General features: G+C 46.2%; 2 protein-coding genes across 7 annotated transcripts in view; one reads left to right on the forward strand and one right to left on the reverse strand.

Annotated features, from left to right (window-relative positions):
• On the reverse strand, nt 1-20720 carry HSDL1 (hydroxysteroid dehydrogenase like 1). 6 transcript variants are annotated; one of them, XM_070613953.1, is made up of 6 exons: nt 20600-20714; nt 13171-13226; nt 10106-10389; nt 8966-9411; nt 8527-8754; nt 1-2804 (listed from the first exon to the last, which is right to left on the reverse strand). In XM_070613953.1, exons 3-6 carry the CDS (start codon nt 10323-10325, stop codon nt 2706-2708), a joined length of 993 nt encoding a protein of 330 aa, XP_070470054.1. In that variant the 5' UTR covers nt 10326-10389; nt 13171-13226; nt 20600-20714; the 3' UTR covers nt 1-2705. The 6 variants fall into 6 exon arrangements, with proteins under 6 accessions (XP_070470054.1, XP_070470057.1, XP_070470055.1 ...); XM_070613956.1 differs by having other exon boundaries at nt 10106-10331; nt 20600-20705; XM_070613954.1 differs by lacking the exon at nt 20600-20714 and adding an exon at nt 13660-13876.
• Nucleotides 20683-26191, forward strand: part of DNAAF1 (dynein axonemal assembly factor 1) — a 20099-nt gene continuing 14590 nt past the window's right edge. Inside the window, exons 1-4 of the mRNA XM_008530739.2 lie at nt 20683-21113; nt 23576-23711; nt 24231-24322; nt 25943-26164. Coding sequence (XP_008528961.2) covers nt 20954-21113; nt 23576-23711; nt 24231-24322; nt 25943-26164 — 610 coding nt within the window. The 5' untranslated portion in view covers nt 20683-20953. The remainder of the gene's footprint in view (nt 21114-23575; nt 23712-24230; nt 24323-25942; nt 26165-26191) is intronic.

The following is a 26191-nucleotide window of genomic DNA, read 5'->3' on the forward strand; positions in this document are numbered from 1 at the left end:
TTCCATGGGAAGGTAAATCTTTATTCAAACTAAATGCTATTGTAAAGATTAACAGCAGAGCCAATACTGAGATAGAGACACAGAGAGACAACTTGGTTTTCAAGGGCACACAATGTCAAGACTGAGGACAACCCCCAACCCTCTGGTTCCAAAATGTGACAAGATTTTAAATTAAGGTTAAAACAAAACAAAACTCCTCAGCTGTCTCTACTTGCTGTCTCCCTTTTTCTTCCCACTCTTTCTTGAACCCACTACAGTCTACCTTTCATCCCCCCAACTCGAGGAAATGGCTCACCGCAAAACCCCCAGGCATCTCCAGATTGCGGAAAGCCAAAGATCAAAATCAACCTCCATCTGACTCACCTATCAGGAGGAGGAGATCAAGAAGTCAACTCAGTAGTTTCAAAAGACTTATTAGACACATGGTTATGTACAATTTTCTTGCTGAATTACCAGCTTTTAATGAATTACTACCACAGGTGTTCATAGATTAATTTTTTATAATTTTTAAATGATTGTTTCTATGGGAAAAAATGGATCTCTCATTCCAAACAACCAATTTACAAACATTTGGAGCAAAATCTCCTCCAAAAGAACCAGAAGCAACTTCTTTTACTGTTAAATTTTGAGTTCACGGATCATTTCAAACGTTCTTATTTCCCATATTCTTAATAAGAAACCCCATCCTACAGTGGCCCAATCATGACTCTCAAATGAGCTCTGGGTAAAAGTATTTTATGAAAGAGAAAAACCTAAGGAAGCATCTTGGTTTTGATCTTTAACTAACTTTGCGCCAATCAGCCTATTTACATATGTCCTGCCAAGTATAGAATTTTAAAACATCACTGACATGGTTTATTTATTCTTATCATAAAGCAACGGTTCAATACCTAAGCTGTACATGTAAGACACTGCCGTACCACATAACACCTTAGATATAAATAAGGTATTTTTACATAAAGTTGCTGCTGCTTATTACACACCAAAGTTCAGGTCAATGTGGCATGAAGTCAAATTTTTTCTAGTCTTAATGAGCATAAATTGTTGGGTGAGGGAAACTGCAAAATATGGTAAAAAGGCTTCCAAGCTAAGGGCATCAAAACCTTCAGTGTTATGTAGTACCACCAGTGTGGAAGTTTTCACAGCTGAAGGTCCTCCCCTTAAGTGCTGAAGGCCTGATTAAGTGGAAGCACTTCTGAACTCAACCACTCATCTTTGGAGTCCAAGTCAGATTCGGAAAAACCGAGGCAACATCACTGGCAAAATTGTGGGTATAACATAAAGCGTGCTTATGCCTACTCCCAATGGAATATCGTCTCAGGAGAAAAGAATTCCATGAAAGTTCTGATTTCAGTCAACTTACTACTTCCTGCATCAGTGTCAGGATATTAAACTCCGAATTTTTAATCTGCACATATTGGCATATTCATATAGTGATTTACAATTGTCAAAGCAAAAGATATGTGGTCCTCAAAAATGTCTGGCTTTATAGGACCTGAACCAAAAACATTTCACAGTAGGTTTCAATGCTAACCCATATTGTGGAGGATTGTGCATAATTATCTTCACATCAATAAAAGTATTCACTATAATGTGTTAATTCATTACACAAACCAAGAATGAGCTTCTAACTTATTTGAACAGACACATCATATCACACATGTAATTTGTCCATATTTTAACTATTATTCCATAAATACTTGATGCTTACACCAATAATGCTACTGGAATGGAATAATATTACATAGAAAAGTATACGAAAACCAGATATAACAAGCTCTTTCTAAAGGGCTAAATTTCAGTTATAAAATGGGTCAAGATCATAGGCTAAGAATTCACTACTTATCCACAATAATCATAAAATAAGAGATGACTGAGAGTCAACCATTACATGTCCAAATCTAGGAATGAATTAATTCCATAGTAGAGTAAAAAAAAAAAAAAGACAGTAGTAAGTAATATTATACAAGGCAAATATGTAGCACAAAATTGGGTAGGCTTGTGTAGTATGATAAGAATCTAGAATTTTAATACCTCATAAGGTTCCATGTTAAGCCACCTTGACAAGAAATCTCCTTTAAGGTAACTTACCCATAAATAAAGTTGCCGAGACACACGCAATATACATACATGGATGGTTCTCTAATGAATATCGATTGCAGAGCAGCACTTTCATACACAGACAGACAAATAACTAGAGCTATACAGTATAACACACAGAGTTCTACACTAGCAATCTTACTTATACAATAACACTTTTAAATGGTCTTTCCTGATGAACATTTGAAAACCAATACTATAATTCATCAACCGAGATAATTTCCCTTAAAAAACATCTAAAATTGTAAGAGCTGACAAGTCATACTATATAAGTATATTTCCATATCAGATTGCTGTGGCTCGGAGAACAACAGAAATCACACAACTTTGAACAGCTTAGAGAAAAAAACATCAAAATCCAGGTCTTCTCAGTCCGTTTTTGTGCCTTGGTCATTATTTACTCTGTGCCATCCACGTGGCCCTTGAGGTTTTTCCACAGCATTCTTTAAAAGTATTTTGTTTGCCTTGCAAATGATGAGTCAACAGTATGCTAAATAACCAGTAATAAAAGAAAATACAGAAGATAAATTAAATGTGTTCTTCCAAATGTCAGAATACTGCAGGTTCCCATGAGTTGGCAAAACTTCCCAAACCATCATCCAGTTTCATGCTTTGCAGGATAAGGCCTCCTTACGTAAAGAACGATTGAGAATATTTGCTCCCCACACCCAGAGCCATTCAGGCATATACTGTGCAAAGAGAAACTAAAAATGAAAGAGAAAAAGGTTATAAGGTTAGCACCCAAAGCCATCGACACAGAAGCTCATAGATCAGCATATGATTTAATACAACAAATCTCACCTATCACATTAAATACAAAAAAGGGAAAGGCCCCGAGGTGCTACGGCACTGAGCAGCCATCTCTGCCTACGGTCCGATGCTAGGCTGTGGGAAGAGACACATGATCACCACCCACTGCCCCCTTCTCCCGTGAGGCTGGGGAGACCTTCAAGCAGTAATACAACCCCGCATTCACCTAATGTGATGTGATGGGAACGCATGTTCATTTGGTTAAGAATCACAAACTATCCCCGGAATGAAAGGCGCCTGAAATAGATAAACACATACGTGGTAGTGCTATGTGAGAACACTGGGGTTTGAGGGGCAGGAGGGAGCTGAGATAAACACGAGAACTGGGTCAAAAACACCAGGACCCTAGGACACCATCTTGAGACGCGATGAGGATGGCTCGGAGATCCCAGGAGGGAGTCCTGCTGATGTGCTCGCCCCAGGTGTTCTCAACCAGGGCCACTGTGTCCCCCAGGGGACATATGGCAATGTCCAGAAAAATTACTGGCCGTCACAACTGGGGTAGTGGTGTTAACTGGTATCTGGTGGGTAGAGATCAAGGACACTGCTGAACATCCTACAATGCACAGGATGACCCCACAAACAGTTACCCAACCCCACATGCCAATAGTGCTGAGGCGGAGAAACTGCGCTATGCTGGCGATTTGTCCGAGACTGAGCGGAAGTTCTAACACCTTGTATGTTAAGGAAGGGAGATAAACAGGCCTCTGGCAAGTGCTGAAACTCTAGCCTTGAACAGAAGTATAAGAGGACACCCCGCCTCTCCTTAATAAACAGACTCAGGTTACTCGGCAACTCCAGGGAACCATACAATAAGGAGGAGTCCCAGTACCGTGAACCGCGGGACAACAGTTCCAGAGCCACAGCCCTTCACAGAGGTTCTACAGAAGCTCCCCTTACCAGTCAGACACAGCAGCCCAAGATCTGGCCCGGAACTGTGGGTAACTTTCTGGGGAAATAACTAAGGTCTCTTAAGACCTCTTTAAAGAGCCAGGATTTCATGGGAAAAAAATACCTGGATACTCCTCCTTGGAGCCACTCTTTCGAAAGGTTCTAATTCCAAGGAGACAAACGAGGTCAGCGTAAAGTCCCTTAGGAGGACCTGTAAGTAGGGTGACACTGAAACATCTAGGCACCTGAGGCAGACAAGATAACTGGACCCCCTTCACAGCACATTTTTTTCAGTATTAGCGAGAAAGAATAGACATGTAAAAATCTGTTTCAATTTCCATTCCTGACCACTGTCTACTGCAGGGGGACCAGCATCAAGGTGGATTTTGCCAGTTTCCTAGGGTGCTGCATGTGGAGACGCCACTGGCAAGACGCCACTGGCACACCATCTCTGCCTCATCCCAAGGTTTCAGCACCCTGGGTAGCAGGATGGAAAGAGCTTGGTGGAAAGAGCTGATGGAAGAGGAGGGGAGAATTGCATCCTCTGGGTATTGACAGATCAACTGAAGGGCTGACTCATCGACCTGTTTAGATAACAACAGTTACCGGAAAGGAACGCCAAGTCTCTGGGCACTCGGAACTACAAGAGTACCCAAGGGATGTAAGGCAGGGAGAGAGAGAGTGTTGGGGGGACGGTGCAAGAGAGAGAGGAGGGGTGGATTTTGGGCTCTCTAAGGCTTCGTGCATGCTCAGGGCTCCTGCCCGTCTGTCCTAAGAAAGGAGCTGCTCCTCTGCAGCAAAACTGACCAGTGACCAATCCTGATGCGGCATGGGCCCTGCAGTGACTGCTGCTCAGGAAGACTTGGGGCTCCTGAGCCAAGAGGAGGAAGTCAACAGTAATGGACGCGTTCAGCTTGCTGGAGATTTGCATTAGCAATGAAAATGCAAATGACAGACATCCCCAGAAACTGAGCCAGGTGGGACTCAAAGAGGTAAGAAATAAATGGGAATGAAAAGGATGGACGAGATCCCAAAGAACATGAGCTGGATCCTTAAACTGGAGTTCTTTCAAGGTATAAAAGCCGCTGTGACGGTGTGTAATTAACGTCCCCTGTCCAGCAGGCGTGGGAAACGGAGCTGAGGAAGGGCTTTACCCTCTGACACAGCTATCAGCCTGAGTCCCTTGGTCCCTCACCTACATTTCAACGTGCGGCCAGCCCCAGGCCTTCTCATTTCCACCTAGCTCCACCTCCCCCCGAAACGCCACGTTTTCCTCATCCAATAGCATGTCTGAACAAACATATCAAAAGTAGGAAGAAATTGAGAATAGACTGCGAGCCAATGCAGAGAGCTCAGATCCCAGACTTCTCCCACTCCACTCCCGATTCCCGGAGCTTTCTCCAGCAATCCTATCACCTGGAGCACGGTCCTCATAAGCAAGAGACTTACTGGTCAAGACGCCAAGTTAACTGATTTTTTGACCAAGCACATACCAGAACATTTCTGGCCTTTATGTCAAACACCACCAAGAGAAAGCTATAATAGAACGGCTCTTCTTTTCCTGCCAACCTTACTAAGTGTTCCGAAGCTGACGACTTAATGTTGCCTAGCGCTACTTCTGAAAATGACAGGAAATACTCCTAAATCAATACTGATAACTAGTTAACAAGTAAAACAAATATGTTTGACTCCTTTCCAGCTGTTTTTTAAGTCCAAATCATTGTTTTCTATTTCCTGCTTGCAAATCTTTATTAAGACAACTAGCATAATATACAGCAGGTGCAATTGTTAAATTACATGGATGGTGCTGAGAAAGCAAGAAGCCATGGGTGTGACTCAGCTCTGACGCCACTCCCGTTGAGAAGTGCTGTTTCACAGGCATCGGTGGGGAAGCGAGGACGTGTGTGAGGCGGCTGAGGCCCGGGGAGGGAGTGAGGAAATCTGCTCCCTGACCTCCGTGCAGGCTCAGCACAAACACAGACTTAGAAATGCTCACTTAACACACGACCTTCTCAGGAACACGTGCTGACATTCCTTTAGATGCCACTTTGAAGTGGCTTCAAGAGGGAAACACATACCTATGGAATATGCTGGGTGTTGCTGGGGAAAAGCCCCACAGACTGATGCCCTACCAGCTTCTAGGCCCCATCAGCCCTCGGGGCCTCATCTCCGCTCAGCCACCCTCGATGTTTCCCAGGCGTCTCACTCTCCCTTCTTCACAATGGTTATCTCCAACCTCCTCACCCTGTGCTGGCTTCTAACTCCCTCCCACTCACCCTCACCCCCGAAGACCCGGAACTCCGGGAGCCACCAGACAAGAGGCCCTCCGCTCCCATGTGGACTTGAAGCCTCTCCTCTCGCCTCCGTCACTTTCTAGTTGTTTTTAATTGTCCACATCATTTCCCCTCCACCTGTGCTCTCGTCCTACCCCCTCTACTTCCGGGGAACTGTGCCCTCTCCCTCCAGTCTTTAAGATTTCTTCTCCACATGCCCCTTCCCTCCAACATGTAATTACAATCGAGTCTCTCCTAACTTAAATAGATTAACTAACAAAACTCCTTCCCTGGACGCAATCCGTCTCTCGCCAGCCACGGCCTGCCTGCCTTATTCCTTGAGCGCGCTGTTTCTATGTCCCCATCTTCTCCACACTCATCTACTCAGTGCAACCTGGCTGCTCCCTAAAATGCCTCCAAAACTGCTTTCCTCAAGGTCACAGAGGATTTCCAACATTCTAAACCCAACAGCCACACGTTGGTCCTTATGCCATGGGACAGACGGCATCACACGTCACTGATGAGTATTCCTCCGCTGAAAACCACCTCTCCCCTTGGAGCCATGTCCCGCCCTCGGGCTCTCCCACCAATCCCTCTGGCCGCCCCCTCAGCCTCCTTCACTGGGTCTTCTCCACCTTCCCCTGGAACGCTGGAGTTCCGTGAGTCTCTGACCAAGCTGTCTTCTCTACACACTCTCCTTGGGTGATGTGGATGATGTCCCCCACTCCACAGCTTACCACCCAGCTAAATGCTGCTGACCTGTCAGCCTTCACCTCCATACAAACCCCTCACTGAGCGCCAACCCCCGCAGCTGCCAACTGCACTGCTCCTCACTCTTCCCCAGAACCTTCAAATCCAGCATGTGTAGAGCTCTTACTATTTCTCCCCAAACCTGACCTCCTCCTCTCACTGCTGAGTGAGAGGCACCACTGAGCTTCTGATGCCAAAAACCTGAAAATATGTTTTGCTTCTTCCCTTCCTTCAACTCCTCATATTCAGTCTTATCACCGCATCTTGTCAAGAAATAAATACTATCGTTCTCTTTTAATTCAAATGTAGAAGACTAACTGAAATAAACAGCACAAAACAAAACTTTACACAGTACGTTTGGCATATCAAACTCCATACAGTAAATTTCTTATAGGCTAAAGACAGAGGATTGAACTCTTGACAAAACTCAGACCTTTGCAATCTGAGAAAACTGCATTCAGAAGAAATGATTACAAAAGTCACAATGGCAAAGCCATCAGAAACATGTGCTGTGGACAAAACAGCGACTGAAGAATCAAACTTTTGTTGTAAAATTGAAAAAAAAACTGATAATGTTGAAAATAATTTGAGTAAAATAAAAATGAAAATAGGAAAAAATGGAAAATCTTAACAGGTCTGTATAGAAAACTACCCTAGGAATTAAATTAGCTGACCAGAATTTCTTGGCAGAAAAATACATCTCAAGAAAAGTTCATCAATGTGAACAAAGTTTAATTGTAACTAAAATACTGGTGTTTTATAAATGCAGTCAAAATATCTATGCATCTGAACCCCGACCTTACCATGTCTTCATTTCTCAGGGAACTTCAAGGTCAGTGCCTTCTAAAACTACTTTTTAGGCTTCTCTGCTTTTCCCCAGTAATTAAGGACCTAGAAATAACACTTAAATAAAGCTGTTTCTTATTAAAGAAACTTTTAGCCAAAACTTTGATGAAACTAAAAATTAACGTTGACTTACTTATCTATTTATTCAGTACTGGTAAATTTATCTTTATGCAAAGAATCCCAAAAATATTTGGTAATGAAGAAAACTCTACAGATTAAAGAAAAAACAATTCTAAACTAGGGCACATCTACTTACTATGTCAGATAAAGAAACACAAATCTATTACAACAAACCATCAAGTTCTTTATCTAACACTTAGAAGCACATGTTCAAATATTTAACAGTTACTCTTTAAAGTACTAAGGCCCCAAATCTTTGTCATGCCTGAACAATAAACTTAAAAAAAAAAATTCTACGTTTCTTGAACAAATGCGTCCAAGAATATACTGAGATATTATCTAACATAATGGTTATATGAAATATAAACCTATTTTGTCATTTCATGCTTTGGGATTACACTATTGATTTAGAGGTACCTGTCAGCCATGACTAGAATCTTTTTACTTTGAAATTCCCATATAATACTTAGCATTTTTATACTGCTACCATCTACTTATATTAAAGCAGCATATTTCCTCGCTCAGGTGCCACGTAGATTAAACTTTTGAATGTTCTTAATATAGTAATTCCACAAAAGAGAATTTAATAACCAGAACCTTTGAGAGTATCAGGTTTAAGAATCAGAATTTGCAGTTCTCGTCTTTCAGCATTAGGCTTCAATCAGATCCCCATGTATCATTTAGGAAGGTTTAGGACGCATTAACCTAATTACAAGAGCTGAGCACATACTGTTACCTGGATAGAATGGGACCAGTATCCCGTGGTCCTTTTTGAAATGCCAAGGGTAGAAACAGCATGATGTGCGTATACTTTTGGCGAAGGCACCAGCCACGGGCACTTGTGCAGGAAGCTGCCGGGTGTGGTCATGTTGGTAGCCACATAGAAGGGGATCAGACTCTGTACAAAGATTCCTTTAGAAGCATACTCATACTGCAGCGCTCTGCTGAAGTGGTCTAAATAAGCCTGTTGAAACAGAGCAGGCAAAAGACATTTACTTTTTCAAGAACCTGGAGGAAAATTCAGGAGAAAGTAGGCTTGTTTACTATCATTTCAGGAGAAAATACAGCATAGGAAAACATGAGTTGCTGACAAAGAGCCCAACAAATTGGACCAAACCATTGTGATGAATGTCCTATTGCATTATGATTGCATTTTCCAACCAGGAATTCATTACCTTAGAAGCAGAAAATGCAGCCAGCTGGGGAGTCGGTTTGCAGCAGGAGCCGGAAGAGATAGTGACGACCGCGCCCTTCTTTCTCTCCACCATTCCCGGTAACACTATATGGACCATCAAACTGGCCGCAGCAATGTTCACATTGATGATGTCCCAGAGTTTGTCCTCGGAGACCTGAGTAAAATACTGGGGGTAGGGATAAAACACCGCTACGTTGTTTACCAAGATGCCAATGTCCTTGTCTTTTAGGGCTTCTCGAATCGGGTCGTAGATCTCACGGCCGCTGCTGAAGTCCGCGACTATAATATCGGTTTCCACTTTGTAGGTGTCAGCTATGTCCTTAGCAACCATCTGCAACTTCTCTTGGTTCCGACTAATCAGGACGATGTTGAGACCACGGCTTGCTAGCTCCTCTGCATAGGCCCTTCCAATCCCATCTGTTGCGCCTACAATACAAGCCAGGAAGAGTGGGCACGCCCATGTCATGTGGCAACCTTTAAAACGAACCTTAGATATCCCTTTTCCGGGTTTAATCAGAGAAAGATTCACACGAGAAATAAACCAAATTCTAATATTGGTCGGTCAAGCACAATGCCGAATCAATAACATGAATGATCCATGCTGGTCACACACTCTCCCAGCCGCCCTGACAGGCATTGGAGGAGCCGTTTACAGTCACCAGGCCGACTATGAGACACAGCAGGAAACTGTTTTCAAACTTATATCTGGCTTGAATGAGGGCCAGAAGGTACTTCCCTGGGAAACAATGACAAATTAAAATGAAATTTAAAATAAGGGGAGCATTTCTGAAAGTGGTGACAGTTTCTAGGGACAATTTCAACAGAGAGAGCAAAAAGGACAAGCAAGGGGCAGAATGGTGGGCTGGAGCAGGCCTAGGGGAGGAGGGCAGAACAAGGAGGACAAACTGTAGGAGCAGTCTTCCAAGACAGGGTGGTGGGGAAGTGAGAGCATACGGCTAACACAAGTGAGAAGCTTCATTTTTTTATCAACATGTTCCCATGAAAACATCACACTAAACGCAGTAACTCTTTGAATAATGCATCCAACTTAAACACGACTTAAACAGGAAAGATTAATTTCGATGTTAAATTAGGCAAGAATTGACACCTCATTTCGTACCGCTCACAACTGCCCATCTTCCATACTGCTTGATCAGATCTGCTCTGCTCACCAGGCGAGGGATAAAATGCAGCCTGACCAGGCTGTAAAAGTCACAGACGACAGTGATGCTCTTCCTGGCCGTATACCAGGCTCCAACCAAGGCTAGAGCTTCCATGTAGCAATTGCAGGACCTGGCGATTTCCCTGTACAAGAGGTAGAAGCTGTCCACGGCAGCCATGGCGGCCTGCAGGGAAGCGAGGAGAGGTGTTCTTCGCTTAACAAGTCAAAGGAACATGCACAGTCTGAGTGAAGAAAGAGAGCAGAGCTTAACCATTTTGCATTCCAATAACAGTAACTTTTCAAACGCTTGTAAGCCCAGGATCCAGTCAATTTATGATCTCATTAACATCTGTGGTTTATAAAGTTCCTTTCTTCCAAGGAGATTAGTCAACACAACTACCAAGAGTTACCAAATTCCTACTAAAATTCAGACATTGTGCTACACGTTGTGGGTAAAGAGAGAAACACAATATGCTCTGTGCACTAAAAAAGCTCCCTGCCCAGTACGATGACAGGCACAGACTTTTCAATTCACACAACAGCTGAGAGGTATGTTTATTTCTTTGCTTTATTTCAAATCAGCAAGTACAGAGGGCCTACTACCCACGTGGAGATAAAGGAGAAGAAACAGAGGTAATATTAAGACGTGGCCTGGGTCAAAGAGCTAACAATCCATTTGAGACAAAACTAAGCTTTAATAAACTTAACCATAAATTATTTTATGTATAAATAATACACATAAATGTATATTCAAAAAGAGATGCTCCCCAAACTGAAGACATGGTTTTCTCCACTGACAGTGGAGTGAGCACTCCATCTTACTAGTGTCGTTTGTACCCCCTTCTCTTTGCCTGGCCCCTTACATTCAAAGAAAGAAAAGTCCAATACCACTCTTATAAGCATCCACAGAGTAAGTGTTTACAAAGCACCTACTATGCTCCATGGACAATGACATGCTAAGGATTCAAAGATGATTTAAATAATTGTACTGAGCAGAAGAGATGACATTTAACAATACAATTTTAAACACCATATGAACTGGTATGTGTATGTCCGTGCTCAGAGATAACCCTGCAGAGATAGACAGAGGCCAGGCAGGACCAAGGCTGATGACCTGCGTCCTAGACTAGGCCTGGAGAGCCCCCGCGGCCTGATCCAACCACGTGCTGTCAGTAAGGGACAAAGTACCAGAAAGACCACAGCAGACTGCAATTAAATTGCAGGGGGCTCAGATATATGCAAGCACAAGGAACAGCATTTATTATATAAAAGAAAACTGATTTTAAGCCAAAAATACATAAATCTGGGTGTGCTCCCTCTTAATAGAAATCACATTGAGATAGGAAAAAAATCTGAAACTAAGACAATACCCAATAATAGCAGCAAAAATTGACATAGGTTAAGAATGAGTGAATTCTCTCCCACTCCACTGCAACGTAATTTCAGCTAGAGCAAGTTTTGCACAGTAAAAAATGAACTAAGTAGGAGAAAACAAATTAACCACTGAAATGGAACATGTTATAAGAATGATACCATATTGTGATAAAAGGCACATAAAATAATGAAAAACCGTTGAACGTATATATGAATATATATGTGTTGAATATATATATGTGAATATATATACGAATGTGTAGCCCAAATTACAAACCAACAAAACATACAAAAGAAACATGATAGAAAACTGAAGAAATGGATAGGCAATAGGATTCATAAATGCCCCACACTAAGGACAGAACCTCTCAAACAATAAGTTCATATTCTACCATGTTACTAATTAAGTTGATGTGGCATTAAGGACATCAGAGACATGTTTTTCTCAAGTAATAATATAGAAAACGACTGAAGTGGGGCCCCCTTATTTCCTATAGGTAAAATGCTGTATATGGGGGTTCTGTTCACAGAAACTCATCTTCTACAATAAGAATGTCAAAGCTGATCATGAAAAGAAAACATCATAAACCTTATTTTTTATTAAGTACACAAACCAAATATTTCATATGAAAAACAACCGCATGCTCCTTTGGGGTAATTTTTCTTCAGGGACCACACTGGGTGAGATTTCCTAAAATAAGAAGTATCAAGATCAACGAAGTGTGCACTGAAGATGCCTTTCTCTTCCTGTTCCGTCCGCCACACAATGAGCAACAACACTCCCCGTGCTCTGAAATTCTCTGAAATGCATTTAAAGTTAGGATCGTCTGTCTCAAAACTATCCATTCTCGTTTTGCTGTAGTTGAATGCCTCTCAAAGTTTCGGGGCCAGACAAGAGAGAGTGACTGCCAGCCCTCTCCAAAGGTCCCTGCTCTGCCATCCGCTGCAGGGCCAAGCCCCTGCTGACATGCCCCTGGCCTGGCGAGGTATGTGAGTGTCCACATTGGCTGCAGTCCCTGAAGAGCCAAAACTGCAAGACTGTCAAAGAAACAACCCAAACACTAATTTCTTATAAGGAAGAACATAAAAAACTGAGACTCCATGTTAAACCATCCTAAGCTGGCAGCTCCTGAAACAACTTTTGAAAAGTGTAGATGTGCCTTCTGTCATAACTAATCAAATACTAGGCCATTAGGAAAGTAAATGCAGAAAACAATCACTTGTACACACTAGGACTTTTCAAACAAAGTGTGAAAAATCAGAAACAACTACGACAAAAAAAGTCGACTGCTGGAACATTAAATCTGTTCCTGATCACGGGTGGTTGTATCTAAGATGTAAGACAATGTTTTCAATGTTTTCAATGACACACATCAAGATCCCACGCGTCGTAGCCAAGGCAACACCTGTGGGAAAGTTAACTGTGCGAAGGGTGGACGACAGGCCCGAGCAAAGAGGAGGTCAGGTGCGCCTCGCAGACGACCTCGTCCTAAGGGGAAGCTGGGCAAAGGGACCTTTTCCTCCTCAAACACAGTTTTTTTCACGAATTTGAACATTTGTAAAGGAAAGACTCTAGCAAAAGATGCCGACGAGAGCGGAGTTTCCGGATCCTCCCGCTCTGGCCGTTGCCCACCGTGGCCTCCTCTCACCTCTCTGCCGCTCCTGGGCCTTCGGGAAGACGCTGCTGTCTTCTCTGGAGGCCAATCTGTGAACAAAACCAACGTGAAACCAACGCCTTTCCTTTGTCCTCACAGCTCAGCTGGGAAAACTTTATATAAAATTCAGACCAAAGTTTTGAAAAATTAAGAGACCAGACTTCTTAGGCCGCGAGTCCCTGCACAGAGAGCAAGCTCGTCCTGTCCCAGAAGGAGGAAGGCGCCACAGCGCCGGCCACGGGCTGCAAGGCTCAGCGGGGACGGGCCCTTCCTGCACCTTTCTCTTCTGGAACATTCCATCAAATGGGACTTGGAGAGACATGGCGCTCTGCACACACACCGGGAGCTCGGGACACCAAGCCCGGGAGGGGGCCAGCAGACGGCCATGCCCTCTAGCTCTCCTCCTGTGCGCCCGGCCTCTCCCCGGGTCTCCTGGTTCTCCGCAGACCGCCTCCGCTCCGCCTGCGGGCCCTGAACTCTCACCGGCTGCAGCCCAGGCCTCGCTCTCCATACTCCTGGCAGAGATCCCGGCCGGCCCACCTGAGCCCGGGCGGCCGGCCCCTGTCTAATCAGCGGGCAGAGGGGGCAGGGAGAAGCGCTCCTCCTGGCCTGGGAGCGGGGCAGCTGCTGGAAGAGCGAGGACACGGAAGGACACTCTGGTGCCTTCTCTCTCTCCTTCCACCCTGAGACGCTGTGTTCTGTTTTGTTTTTGCACCACCCCCAGCACGCTGAGTTCCTCTAGAGCTGAGGGCACATCTTATTCCTCTCTGTTTCTCCAGTACCTTCCACAGCCCCTGGCACGCAGCAGGAGCTCAACAAACATCTGTGCGTTAAACCGCACTACGCGGTCTCCAGCTCAGCTCGCAGGCTGTTTTTCCTGTCTGGCTCCCAGTCTCCACACACCACCTTGCTCCCCCTCTGAGGAGAGGCTCGCCAGACAAATTCCTTCGATCCTTTACACAAAGAAAAAGCTCGTGTGCAAAACCCCCCAGGGACCTCCTGCTCAGGTCCAGCAGAAGGGGCACACCGACTTTAGAGGTGAGCTGAGAACAGTGGCGTCAGGGGCCTCCAGCCCTGGCTTGGCCCAGCTTCTCAACTCTACTCACGAGATGTCCCTGCGCCATCTTGTCAGGGGATTCCATTATGATATTTCAACATTACAATTCCACCTTAGACAAATACCTTAAACATATATTATCATTGCTATATTTTTTGAAAATCACAGAGAATCAGAGGGATGACAGCATTCTGGGTCTGGTCTTCAGCCTTGAGATTCAGAAATGCAATTTGATCATTCCCCAGAGACAGCTCAAGAGAGAGAGATCTGACTCACAGCGACCAAACTCACAGAAGACTGATAAATTCAAACCCCCAACTTATTTATGAATAATAAACAATATAGCCAAGAAGCCTAAACATGCATTGTCACTGGTCTGTAGGAAGGGCTACACGGAACACCAAACTACTAGAACGGCAATGAAGACTAAGTGGCAGGGGCTGAGGACCCATCCAGAGTCACCCAGGAGTCCCTGCCAACCTGTGCACACAGAATTCACCGACAGATAAACAAAGCAATTCAGTGCATGCGGCAGAGCATGCTGAGAGGGCTTCTGGAAAGAGAGGAGACAAGGGCCCAGCACGTGAGAGGTCCCGCCTGCCAGGAAACAGTGACCAGTTCAATGTGCTTCAGCTCAGCACACACACCGAGGGGTGGAAAGGGGGCCAGGCGGAGAAATGCCTTGACGTCACACAGAAGTGTTTGGTCTTACTCCTTGAGTGAGTCCCTGAGGCCCAGGGAGGGAGCGAATGGGGTCAGCCACGGAAGGGAGCTGGCAGCAGTGGGGGCTGTGGCAGTGCAGGCACAAGAGTGAGGACTCCCGAGCCCTGGTCCCTCCAGATGGGGACAAGGCGAGGCTGGACCGGGAGCACATGACTTTGACTGATCCCTGCTGCTCCTCAGACACACCAGACATGTTCACTCATGTGTTCACCCTAATGGACTGTAAATGGAAAGTGACGGGAAATTATCCCTTCCCGACATCCTCTCAGCACTCTCCCCACCCTTCGGTACACGATGGAAAATAATGTCTTTCTAATGAAGGTAGCAATCAGGACTCCCCACCAAAGCCCTGAAAGCTCACGAAAGCACAGTTTTGAAGGAGTGTATTACACATTTAAGTCTAGAAGCTTACCAAAATATAGATATCGAGCCGCGTTTAAGTTGCTTTGGGTTTTGACTAGTTAATTTTTCTGTGGATAGGTTTTAGTCTAAAACTCAGAGCAATCCATTACTTAGAAACAACACTGAAACTAGTAAAATTCTGGTCCATATACAATCTACCTGTGAAAGTTATTATAAAGCTTTTTTTTGGCCTCTACAGAAAACTGAAACATCAGTGAACAAAATGAGAGAAACAGGTGGAGGAAAATAGTCAGAAGTGACCTTAGAATCGGAAAAGAAGAGCAATTCCCCTGTCTGTCAGGCGTTTTCTCCTTCCAGAGAGCAACACTCACCAGGGCCCATCCATCACACACTCAGGTAAACCGCGGACTTGGGGTGACTATGGCGTGTCAGTGTGGGCTCATCCTTGATAAAGAGGGTACCACTCTGGTGAGTGATGGTGATAATGGGGGAGGCTCTGCATGTGTGGGAGCAGGGGGTGTACAGGAAATCTCTGTACCTCCCTCTCAATTTTACTGTAAACCTAAAACTGCTCAAAAAAAAAAAAAAAGTCTAAAAAAACCCTTAAAGGTAACATTGAAACTATAAAAGTGTCGTGGGAAAATTATGGTCAGAACTGTGAGGAGCAAAGTGACCTCTTCCAAGGCCTCCACTGCTGGGGCCTGTAACATTATCCCGACCCACAGTTTAGCTGAGTCAGCGCAGCTGCGAGAAGGGCATCAAATCTAATACAAAAACCTCCATGAATCAAGAGTTCGGGTAGAGGTGTCTCGGCTGAAACACAGACATGGCCAAGCTGTCCCAACGAATGAGAGCTGGGTGGGCAGTAAAAGAACACAAGACAGGCTGGCCAAAATGTTTTCAAAGAAAAGAAAGCAAGTCTGATGGGAAAAAGACAAGGAGAGCACCCGCAACGAGAGGCAGAGTGGCTGGCTGAAAACTGGCCCTCCGAGATGTCCACAGCCTAATCCTCCAACCTCTAAACAAAGGGGACTTTGCAGAGGTGATTAAATTAAGGACCTTGAGATGGGGAGATGATCCTGGATTATCCAGGTGGGTCCAATGTGATCACGCATGTCCTCATTAGAGGGAGGCAGGAGGGTCGGAGTCAGAGGCGATGTGATCAAGAAGCAGAGGCCAGAGGCAGCTCGAGATTGAAAGGCCCAAGGCTGCTGGACTTGAAGATGCAGAGAAACAGGACAGGCACCTCTAGAAGCCGGCACAGGCCTGCAAACGGATTGTCCCGGAGCCTCCGGAAATGGCACAGACCTGCTGACACCCTGACTTTAGCCCCGTGAGACGGACTTCACTTCGGATATCCAGACTGTAAGAGAATAACTCTGTGTGGTTTTAAGCCACTAAGTTTGTGGTAATTTGTTAGAGCAGCCATCGGAAATTAAGGATGGATGGACAGACGGACAAAGAGACTATCAGTCTAGTTTTTAACACAGTGAAGAGACAAGTTGCAAATCCTGCAACATCACTTAAAGCAAACCCGTCAAGTGCATTAGGAACCAGAGAACAGCCTCGGGGATCCCTAAGGTCTTGGACCGACCGAGGAGAGCTGAGGTGGTCCTCTCCACCCCCATCAGCAGCCGGCACTGTCCGACCTCCCAGTGAAGCCCCGGGGCTGCGGACTGCATTTTCATTAACATTTTCTCCTAGGAATCCTGCTTCTTTCAGAGTCGGGATGCGCCTTGCTCTCAGCACTCAAATCCCGTCTGTCCTTCCAAGACACCTCAGTGCCACTCCTTCTCCTAACTCCATCCCAGCCCTCACTGACGAGCACCGATGCCACGCCAGGCCCTGGGCACAAACGGAGGGCGAAGGGCCCACGCACCTCTTCCCTCTCCTTCCTTGGACGCCCGCCTCTGCGCGCCCCTCTCTCTCACCCACATGGCACTTACCGTACTGTTCCATGTTTTATTTAAGAGTTTAAGCTATCTCTATCTTGGTTCCCCAACTAGAGCACAGGCCTCCTGGGGACAGGAAATGTATCTAAAACTAATTTTTCTGTAATTTAAAAAAATAGAAAAATGCACACAAAAGTGGTAAAACCTATTATGCACAGTTCAAAGAACAATAAAAAATGCCCATGCACCCACCCTACTCCACAAATAAAACCAGCCTGAGAAGCCTCCTCGGCTTCTTCCCTGATCACAGCCCTCCCGCCACCCTGGGGGAAAGCGCCTCCTCAATTCCACTGCAATCATTCCCTGGCTTCACTATTTTTTTTAATAGTTGTACTGTTCCCCCAGCACGGATTCTGAAATCAGAGTGTTCAGCTTTGCCTGGTTTGGAACTTTACGTAGAGGAATCACATAACACGCATTCTTTGGGGACTTGTTTTTTCACTCAGCACTGTTCTCGAGACTCCTCCACGCTCCTGTGGCTGCAGCTCCCGCACCTTCCCGGCTGCACACTCTCATGGTATGAACGCACCACAACTCACACACCCATTCTACTGCCAATGGGCATTTGGGTTGTTTCGTTGAGTTTTACAATTATGAACATTGGTGCCATCAACATCCTCATGCACATCTGCTGGGCGCACGTGCATGAGCTTCTCAGAAGGACACGCCTAAGAGTTGAAGTGCTGGGCCGCAAGGCATCCTTGTATTCAACCAGACACTGCCAAAGTGGCTGAACCAATCTACACACCCACTTGTGGCGAGTGTGAGTCCACACTGCCTGCTCCTCCATGGCTGGCAACGTCCACCAGTTCACCTTCTGCCCACAGGGTGGCTCATCACAGTTTTAATTTACATTTCCAGATTACTAATAAAGGTTGAGAGGCTTTCTTGTGATGTTTATGTGCTATGTTTTCTCATCTATGAAATGCCAGTTCTTAGCTTCTGCCCTAATTTCTCTGGTGCTGTCTTTTTCTTTCAGAATTATAAGAATTCTTTCCATATTCTAGATACTAGTTCTCTTTATGTTTTGTGTCTCTCTAGCGCTTTTGATTAACTGTCTTAATTTTAATGTAGTCAAATTTATCAATCTTTTTCCCGTACGGTTTGTGCTTGCCATGCTTTATTTCATTTCCGAAATTCCGTCCTAGCCCCAGGGCATAAACACATTTTCCTGGATTATTTTCTAAAAGTTTTCACAATTTTGTTTTTCAGATTTAAGTCTTAATCCATCTGCATGTGTGATGGTGTGAGGCTGGGATCACATCCATCTTGAATATTCCTCCACAGCACCTGGCATGGTGCTACGGATAAGTATTTATCTAATAAACAGAAGCAGTTACTGTTTTGTGTTCAAGGCTCAAATTTCACTCTTAAGGAGAAAAAAACCTAAGAAGCTCCTCAAACTTTGTGTCAGCACTTTGACAAAGTTATTATTGGTGTACCATGACTGTCTGGAATTTCCTTACCTTCCTTTGCCAATTTTTAGTACACCACTAAACTGAATTAGTGGGGAGTAGAATGGAAAAAGCAGAACATGGGAGTTCTCATCCAAAAGCCAATACTCAGTTTCTGGTCTCCATTTGTGCAGTAAAAATTACAATAACAGCACCCAGTCCTAGGTACATACCCAAGATAACTGAAAACTTACTCTCACACAAAAACTTGTAAGCCTTGTTCATAGCAGCATTATTCACAAGAGCTAAAAAGTGGAAACCGCCCAAATGTCCACCAATTATCATTATCCAGAGGAATGGATAAAGAAAATGTGGTCTATCCACATAAAGGAATATTATTCAGCAATAAAAATACATGCTTCCACTGGGACAAACCTTGAAAACATGATGCTGAGTGAAAGAAGCCAGACACAAAAGGCCACATATCATATGATTCCATTTCTATGAAACGTCCAGGAAAGGCAAATCCACAGAGACAAGAAAGTAGACTAGGGTTTCCGGAGACAGTGGGAATGGGAAATGGGAAGTGAATGCTAATGGGATGATATTTCTTTTCAGGATGTTCTGGAATTAACAGTGATGATAGTTGCATACTGCGAATATGCTACTAAGAACACTACACTTTTAAATAACTAAAATGGTGAATTTTATGTTATGTGAATTTTATCTCAATAAAAAAATCTACTAAAAAGTACTAATCTGTTGAACTCTATGCCCCTGGAATATTACTGTAGTGATTAAAACCAGAGACTCCAAAAACAAGACTTCCTGGATTCGAATCCAGGCTCCCCACTAAAAGCTGTGTGTTTTGGGTGAAGGTGAAGTTGCTTCACCTCTGCGCTCTCCTGACATCACCTGGAAATGTGGGGATAACAGCTCCTGCCTAAGATTATAACGAGAATTAAATAGATCATATACAGCACCTCGAACAGTGCCTGGAACAGAAGCGCTCAATAACCTCAGCTCTCAGCCACTGGAATGCAGCCTTCCGTGTTAGTTACCAGCTATCTGTAGCGCTCAGGGTTAAAACTGAGAGCTGGCTTGATGCGAAGGACTCTTCCAAGCGCTTTATTCCATCATCCCACATGATCTCTCATCGATCTTAAGAGGGCGAGTTACAACCATCCCCAGTTTACACACGGGGACACTGCGGCTTACACAGATAAAGTAACCTAGCCAGGACCCCGCAGCTAAGAAGCGGGCGGTGGGAATTCACATCAAGGTCTATCAAAGTCCAGAGCCCCGGCTGGCGACCCCCAACGTGATCCCTCCAAGCGGGCATCCTGCAGGGTTTGGGTTTGCTGGGCTGTACGTTCCTTTGGAACGGGGACAACCTCGCTCGTGGCCAGATCCCTTCCCCTCCCACCGCCGCCTCGCGAACCGGCGGCGCCCCTCCTTCAAGAGCTCCCCCTTCTGAATTACTTCTAATTCAGAACAAAGACGACGACAAGTCCTACTCACACCAAGTCCTTTGGAAACGAGAATAAAGCAGCACTGACCGAGGGCTGCCTCTCAGAGGCCAGTGGGGGGCTCGGGGGTCTTGGGGAGAGGGCCTGCGCTCGGGGTGGGTGGGGCCCCAGATCTGCCGGGTCCCGCGGGAGGGCACGGGCCCCGAAGTGGGCGGGGGTCCTCTGGGGGTGCGACGCCGGGGTGCAGTTGGGGAAGGGGTGCTGGGGGGTCTGGGAAGAGGGGTGCGCGGGGCGGCGGTCCGAGCGAGGGGACGGACGAGGGGTCCGGGATGCCGACGGCGCGGAGGGGCGCCGGTCCCGGGGGGCGTGGTGGGACGCGCAGGGAGGGCTGGGCCGAGGCCCCGGCGGGCGCCGAGGACACGAGGCGGGTCTGGGCCCTCGGCCCGGTCGCGGGGGGCGCGGTACCTGCAGAGGCGGTGCAGTCTCCGGAGCCGCTCCCGCCACCACCGCGCGGCCGCCGCCCCCGTCACGCCGCCGCAGCTGCCGCCGGCCGCGCCCCCACGTGACCCGCGCACGCGCCGGGGGCGGAGCCGTTGCGGGACCCGCCCCTGGCGTCCCGACGCGCGGGCCCGTCCGAGTGCGCGTGCGCGGCGGTTGCCCGGGCGACCCGGGAGGCGTTGGGCAGCCAACGACGTGGGCTGCAGTGGCCTGCGGGGAAGGAAAGAAAGCGGGGCCCATCTGGCGGGGCTGGGGGCCGTAGTGACCCCGCGGAGCCGGGCTCCCCACTGCTCTGGGGGGCTCGGTGTTTCCGGAGTAAACATGCACCCCGAGGTCTCGGAGCCGGTGGCGGACGGGGGAGCGGAGCAGGACTGCGCGCAGAAGCCGGTTGTGGAGCCGGGCGGGGAGCTGGGCGCGGAGCCCGGCGCGGAGGAGTCGGCCGGTGACCACGGGAACGCAGGCCAAGGGGACCGCAAGGAAGGTGCAGACCACCGCCCCAGGGAGGAGAGGGGGGCGACGGGCTGCGCCCACACCACACACCTGATCTTCACAGCCGGCGATAACAATAACAATAATAATAACAATAGCAGCCCCCGCTATTAAACGACGCGTGCGCAGCGCTCACCGCGTTTGAGCCATACGCCTGCCCTTTGTAGTAGGCCCTCCTCCCCCATTTCATGCAGACGAGGAAACTGAGGCTTAAAGGCTCCAAACAGATTACCCTCAGCCAGTTAATGACACAGTAGACTCACGCCTGGACGGCCTGACTCCGGAGGCCAAGCCCTTACCCAACACACCCTTCTCTACCCACCCCCCCCCCAAGTTTTTAATGTTTTGAATTTATCCCCTTCCCACTATCACCATGTCAGATCAAAAGCTCTCTCCCCGTCCAGCCTGCACGCTATGTCGGTGCAGGACATCCTGACCGAATTTGCAGCGTTCAGTCCAGTGCCTGACCCGTGGCAGAGGTTCTGGGGTCAGCGGTGACTCCTCACTAACGTTTCCTGGGATGGGCTGAGAAGACAGGCTTTAGCGTCTGCTGCCACTTGGCTTGGGGCCCTAAGGGAAACCTTTTAGTGACTAAAGAAACTGATTTATGTTTCAGTTTTTGAACCGAGTCAACAAACTTGAGCATCAACTGTCCAGGCGAGCCCCGTATAAGAAGCCGTAGGGAAGCCGTGTTGCTCTGTGGAAAGACACAGGCTTTGGAGGGTTCAACTCGCAGAGATTGCAGCTCTGCAACTTGCCAGCTTTATGGCTGTTGGCCCAGAGTTTACAAGCTCGCTCTGGGGCAGTCTCCTCATCTGCCGAGTAGCGATAATTATACAGGGATAATTATAGAGTTTCTGGCATACAGTGGGCCATTAATAAATGGTAGCTCTTGCTATGAATGTAATCAATCAATTGCTATGTATACTGAGCACCTCTTCTTTATTTCTTCCACAAACCTTTTTCTGTTGCCTCTCGTGGCTGGGCATTGTATGCAGTGTGAAATGGGAAAGTGTAAGGCGCAGGCCCACACACGGTGTTTAATCTCGTTCAGTAGACCACACAAACACACAGAAAACAGCAACCAGCAGCCCTTAAGATTAAGTGCATTTGAACTGGCCAATTTTGACTGACGTTTAAAAGAATTAAGTGCACTTGAATGTGCTCATTTTCTTTTTACCAAAGATATTTCCACCATTTTGGTTTCTTTTTGTGTGTTTTGTTTTTGTTTTGTTTTTGTTTTGAGGAAGATTAGCCCTGAGCTAACATCTGCCGCCAATCCTCCTCTTTTTACTGAGGAAGACTGGCCCTGAGCTAACATCCGTGCCCATCTTCCTCTACTTTGTATGTTAGTGGACGCCTGCCACAGTATGGCTTGACAAGTGGTGCATAGGTCCCCACCAGCAAACCCCAGGCTGCCGAAGGGAAACATGTGAACTTAACCACTATGCCACCAAGCCGGACCCTTGTGTATGTGTGTTTTTTAAAGAACCTTTAGTGTTTTTTTTTTTTTTTTTTTTGAGGAAGATTAGCCCTGAGCTAACATCTGCTGCCAATCCTCCTCTTTTTGCTGAGGAAGGCTGGCCCTGAGCTAACATTCGTGCCCATCTTCCTCTGCTTTCTATGTGGGACGCCTGCCACAGCATGGCTTGCTAAGTGGTGCTAGGTCTGCACCCAGGATCCGAACTGGCGAACCCCAGGCCGCCAAAATGGAACGTGCAAACTTAACCACTGCGCCACGAGGCTGGCCCCCAAGAACTTTTTTAAAAGAGCAGATAATGTTATAAGAAACATCCGTGTATCACCACCAAGAATTGAAAATGATTAATATTGTTATCATATTTACTTGAAGTCTTTTTTTTAATTAAAGAAATAAAACATTTCAGATAAATTTGATGTTCCTTTTGCCCCCTCATTCCTAGTTCCATTCTCTTCTCCCCTTCTCCAGAATTTTGTATGGATTCTTCCAATCACTTCTCTCACTATATACATTATGTGTCCTTAAACAAAGCATAGCATTGATTTGTGTACTTGTAATATATATAAATGGTATCCTGTGCTTATTATGAAACTTGTTTTTTCATTCCATATGTTTCTGAGAATTATCCATGTTGATTGGGGTAGCTCTGATACGTTCCTTCCCACGGGAGAATAATAATTCATTGTTTCATTTAACCAGTCCCTGTGGATGCACATTTGCATTGTTAACAGTTTTTGCCTGTTAAAGGATCGCAGACATGAATCTTCTGTGCCTGTACAAGAGCCTCTATAGAGGATCTACTTAGAAGTGATATTCCCATAGTACTTATCAACGCCTGAAAAACTGTTACACATTTAAAGAGTGCTGGTGTTCCAGACTAAAAGCACACAGTGACTGATCAAGTTGAAATTGGGGGGATTTTTTTTTTTTTTTGCCTTTCTTCATCTCTATAGAACCAGTCTCTTATTTTACAGAAACTAATGATCCTAAGGAAACAAATGCGGGTCCTTCTGACACAGCCTACCAAAATGAGCAGAATCAGAGTGGAGACAGCAGGTCAGACGGCTGCTTAGCAAACCAAAGAGATGACAAGGAAGATCGCGGCCCCAGGTCTGTGGGCATGCTGCTGCCATTTATAAGCACACATTTACTGAGTCGGGTAGAGGTGTGAGCACCCCTTTGTACGGATAAGGAAACTGAGGCTCATGGAGATTCAATAGTGTCCCAGTGTCTGAGAATTAGCAGTGGAGTAAGGACGGTGCTGCCTCTGTGGCACCACTCACCACAGTTTACCCAGCTTTGATGCCAGACCTGGAGAGAGAAACATCAGTAGCTCCTGATGACACTATTAAAAGTATTTTTATGAGAACATACATTGCAATTTTTAAGAATACTGAAAGTAACAAATATTGGACGAGGCCCTGAAAACTACACACACACGCAAAAATGAAGAACTTAAAATAGTTATCAGGCATATGTGATGCTGTGGAACTTGGGGAAGGAATGGATATGGTAAAGAATTTTTGGAATTCTTTTCTAAATTTCTAAGTTCTTTTCTAAACTCTAAAGAATTTTTGGAAACAGCTGACAAGTTGAAATACATTTCTTGTTCATGTTTTCGTTCAACAGAATGACTAAAAGTTTCCTGCAAAAACTCTGCAAGCAACACAAGCTGTACATTACCCCAGCACTGAATGACACGTTGTATTTACACTTTAAAGGTCAGGATGTGGGAATGGAGATGGCTCGTGATGGGTGGAAAGACTCTAATGGGATAAAAAAAAAATTACTTGCAGGCATCATCTGGAGTTCCCAAATCATATTTAAGTATAAATTTCAGAATTTAGTGGAGATTTATGGAAAAGCAGTAATATTTCTTTGAAAAAAAGTCTTACCTAACCAGAGTTCATAAAGGGGGCCACTGTGACTCTATGCATACCAGGGAAACACTTTGCCATCTTTTATTTTTATTTTCTAAAAGACTCATGGTTTTTCAGACCACAGGCTAGTTGTAAAGAGTTTGGGCTTGGGAGGGACGTGCTGTGAAGAACTGAGGACTAGTGTAGAAAACAGAAGATGAGGGTGACTCAGAGCGCAGAGGCGTGAACAGCGGCATCCCCAAAGGCTCAGGGTTGGTGTCCAGTATCACATAAACTCACACTCAGGTTCATAGACGGGGCTGTTCCTAGCGGGAGTCAAGAAGAGTGACAGTCGGGGTTGAATGTGGGCTGGCCCGCCTGCTCCATCAGCGGTTTATGTGTTCATTCATGTAGTCAGACAATGTTTGCTGAGTGCCTTCTGGTGCCTGGCACCGTGCCCAGTGCTGGAAACACAGAGATGGATGTGGCAGAGATGCCTCTGGGGTCCTGGGGGACGGGCAGCCACTGGGATGAGTGCTGTGCCCAGGGAGGGACTTGAAGGGCTCCGGCAGCACAAATTCCTTAAAGGTTGGGAACGACTCCTAACTGGTCTCCTCGCCTCCATGTTTCCCCCTCCAAAATCCTCCACCCAATGTCTAGGCGTAGTGGTGAATAAGACGACTTAGGAGGGCAGATCCCAGGGGACCAGTATTTGAGAGCTGGAAAGAAGAAAACTCAATTGGTGAGACGGAGTAGGAAGAGTCAGAGAGGTGGAAGAGCTGAGAGAGAGCTGGGCCTCTGTGATCTAGTGCTGTGTAATAAAGTATCCCCAAACTCTTTCTCTCTCACTGTTTCTGAGGGCCAGGAATCTGGGGGTGACTTGGCCGGGTGGCTCTGGCTCAGAGTCTCTCAGGAGGGTGCAGTCAAGCTGTCAACTGTTTGTTTTCCTAACCTTAAATTCGGCTCATAAAACTGAAAAATAAAATAAAACAAGACCTGCAGTTTGCACCAGCTTCAGGCTTAGCTGGATCCTGGTGCTCATTGTATACCTCCACAAGGCTGTTTCTCTCCATCTCTTGGCCCTGCTTTGCTCTGGTTCTTTTCAGGCTGGTCACCCCTCACCTCCACCCACTCCCAGCCATGAAGGGGAGGTGGCTCCTGCAGCTCTATGCTCCGCCTTACCAGGCTGGCAATTCCAGCAGAAAGACTGCCTCCTTCCAACGGAGCCAGCCGACTCCCAGGATTCATCAAAGTTGGCCTCATTTGACTAAGTGTGACCAGCCCGGAATGAATCATCGTGATTCTGACTGGCCACCAGAGAGCCATGGGGTAGTACCAGGAGAGGCATGTTCCTGAAAGAAACAGTGGCAGTGGTGTTACTAGAGGAGGGAGGTGTGGATGTTAGGCAGGCAGGCAAAAACAAGGGTGACCCCTGTGCCCCTGAGTGTGTGGGAGCTTAATGGAGCCCTTCCCCCTCACTAGGTTTCGATCGCATCGAGAACTTGGAAGAGTACACGGGGCTGCGTTGTCTCTGGCTGGAGTGCAATGGAATACAGAAAATCGAGAACCTGGAGGCCCAGACGGAACTGCGCTGCCTCTTCCTGCAAGTGAACTTGCTTCACAAAATCGAGAACCTGGACCCTCTGCAGAAACTGGACGCTCTGAACCTCAGCAACAATTACATCAAGACCATCGAAAACCTCTGTGAGAATGCTCCACCGGGGGTCTTTC

This window comes from Equus przewalskii, chromosome 3 (genome assembly GCF_037783145.1).
Source record: "Equus przewalskii isolate Varuska chromosome 3, EquPr2, whole genome shotgun sequence".
Classification (NCBI taxonomy): Eukaryota; Metazoa; Chordata; class Mammalia; order Perissodactyla; family Equidae; genus Equus; species Equus przewalskii.

What these genes read in the sequence shown, in the direction of transcription:
- HSDL1 (XM_070613951.1), bottom strand. Translation starts at nt 13,687, where the DNA reads ATGGAGAGCGAGGCCTGGGCTGCAGCCG. An exon ending in AAGATGGGCAGTTGTGAGCG is followed by an intron (nt 9,412 to 10,105) that starts GTACGAAATGAG and finishes CTTGTATTGTAG; the next exon opens with GCGCAACAGATGGGATTGGA. An exon ending in ACTGGTCCCATTCTATCCAG is followed by an intron (nt 2,805 to 8,526) that starts GTAACAGTATGT and finishes TTTCATTTTTAG; the next exon opens with TTTCTCTTTGCACAGTATAT.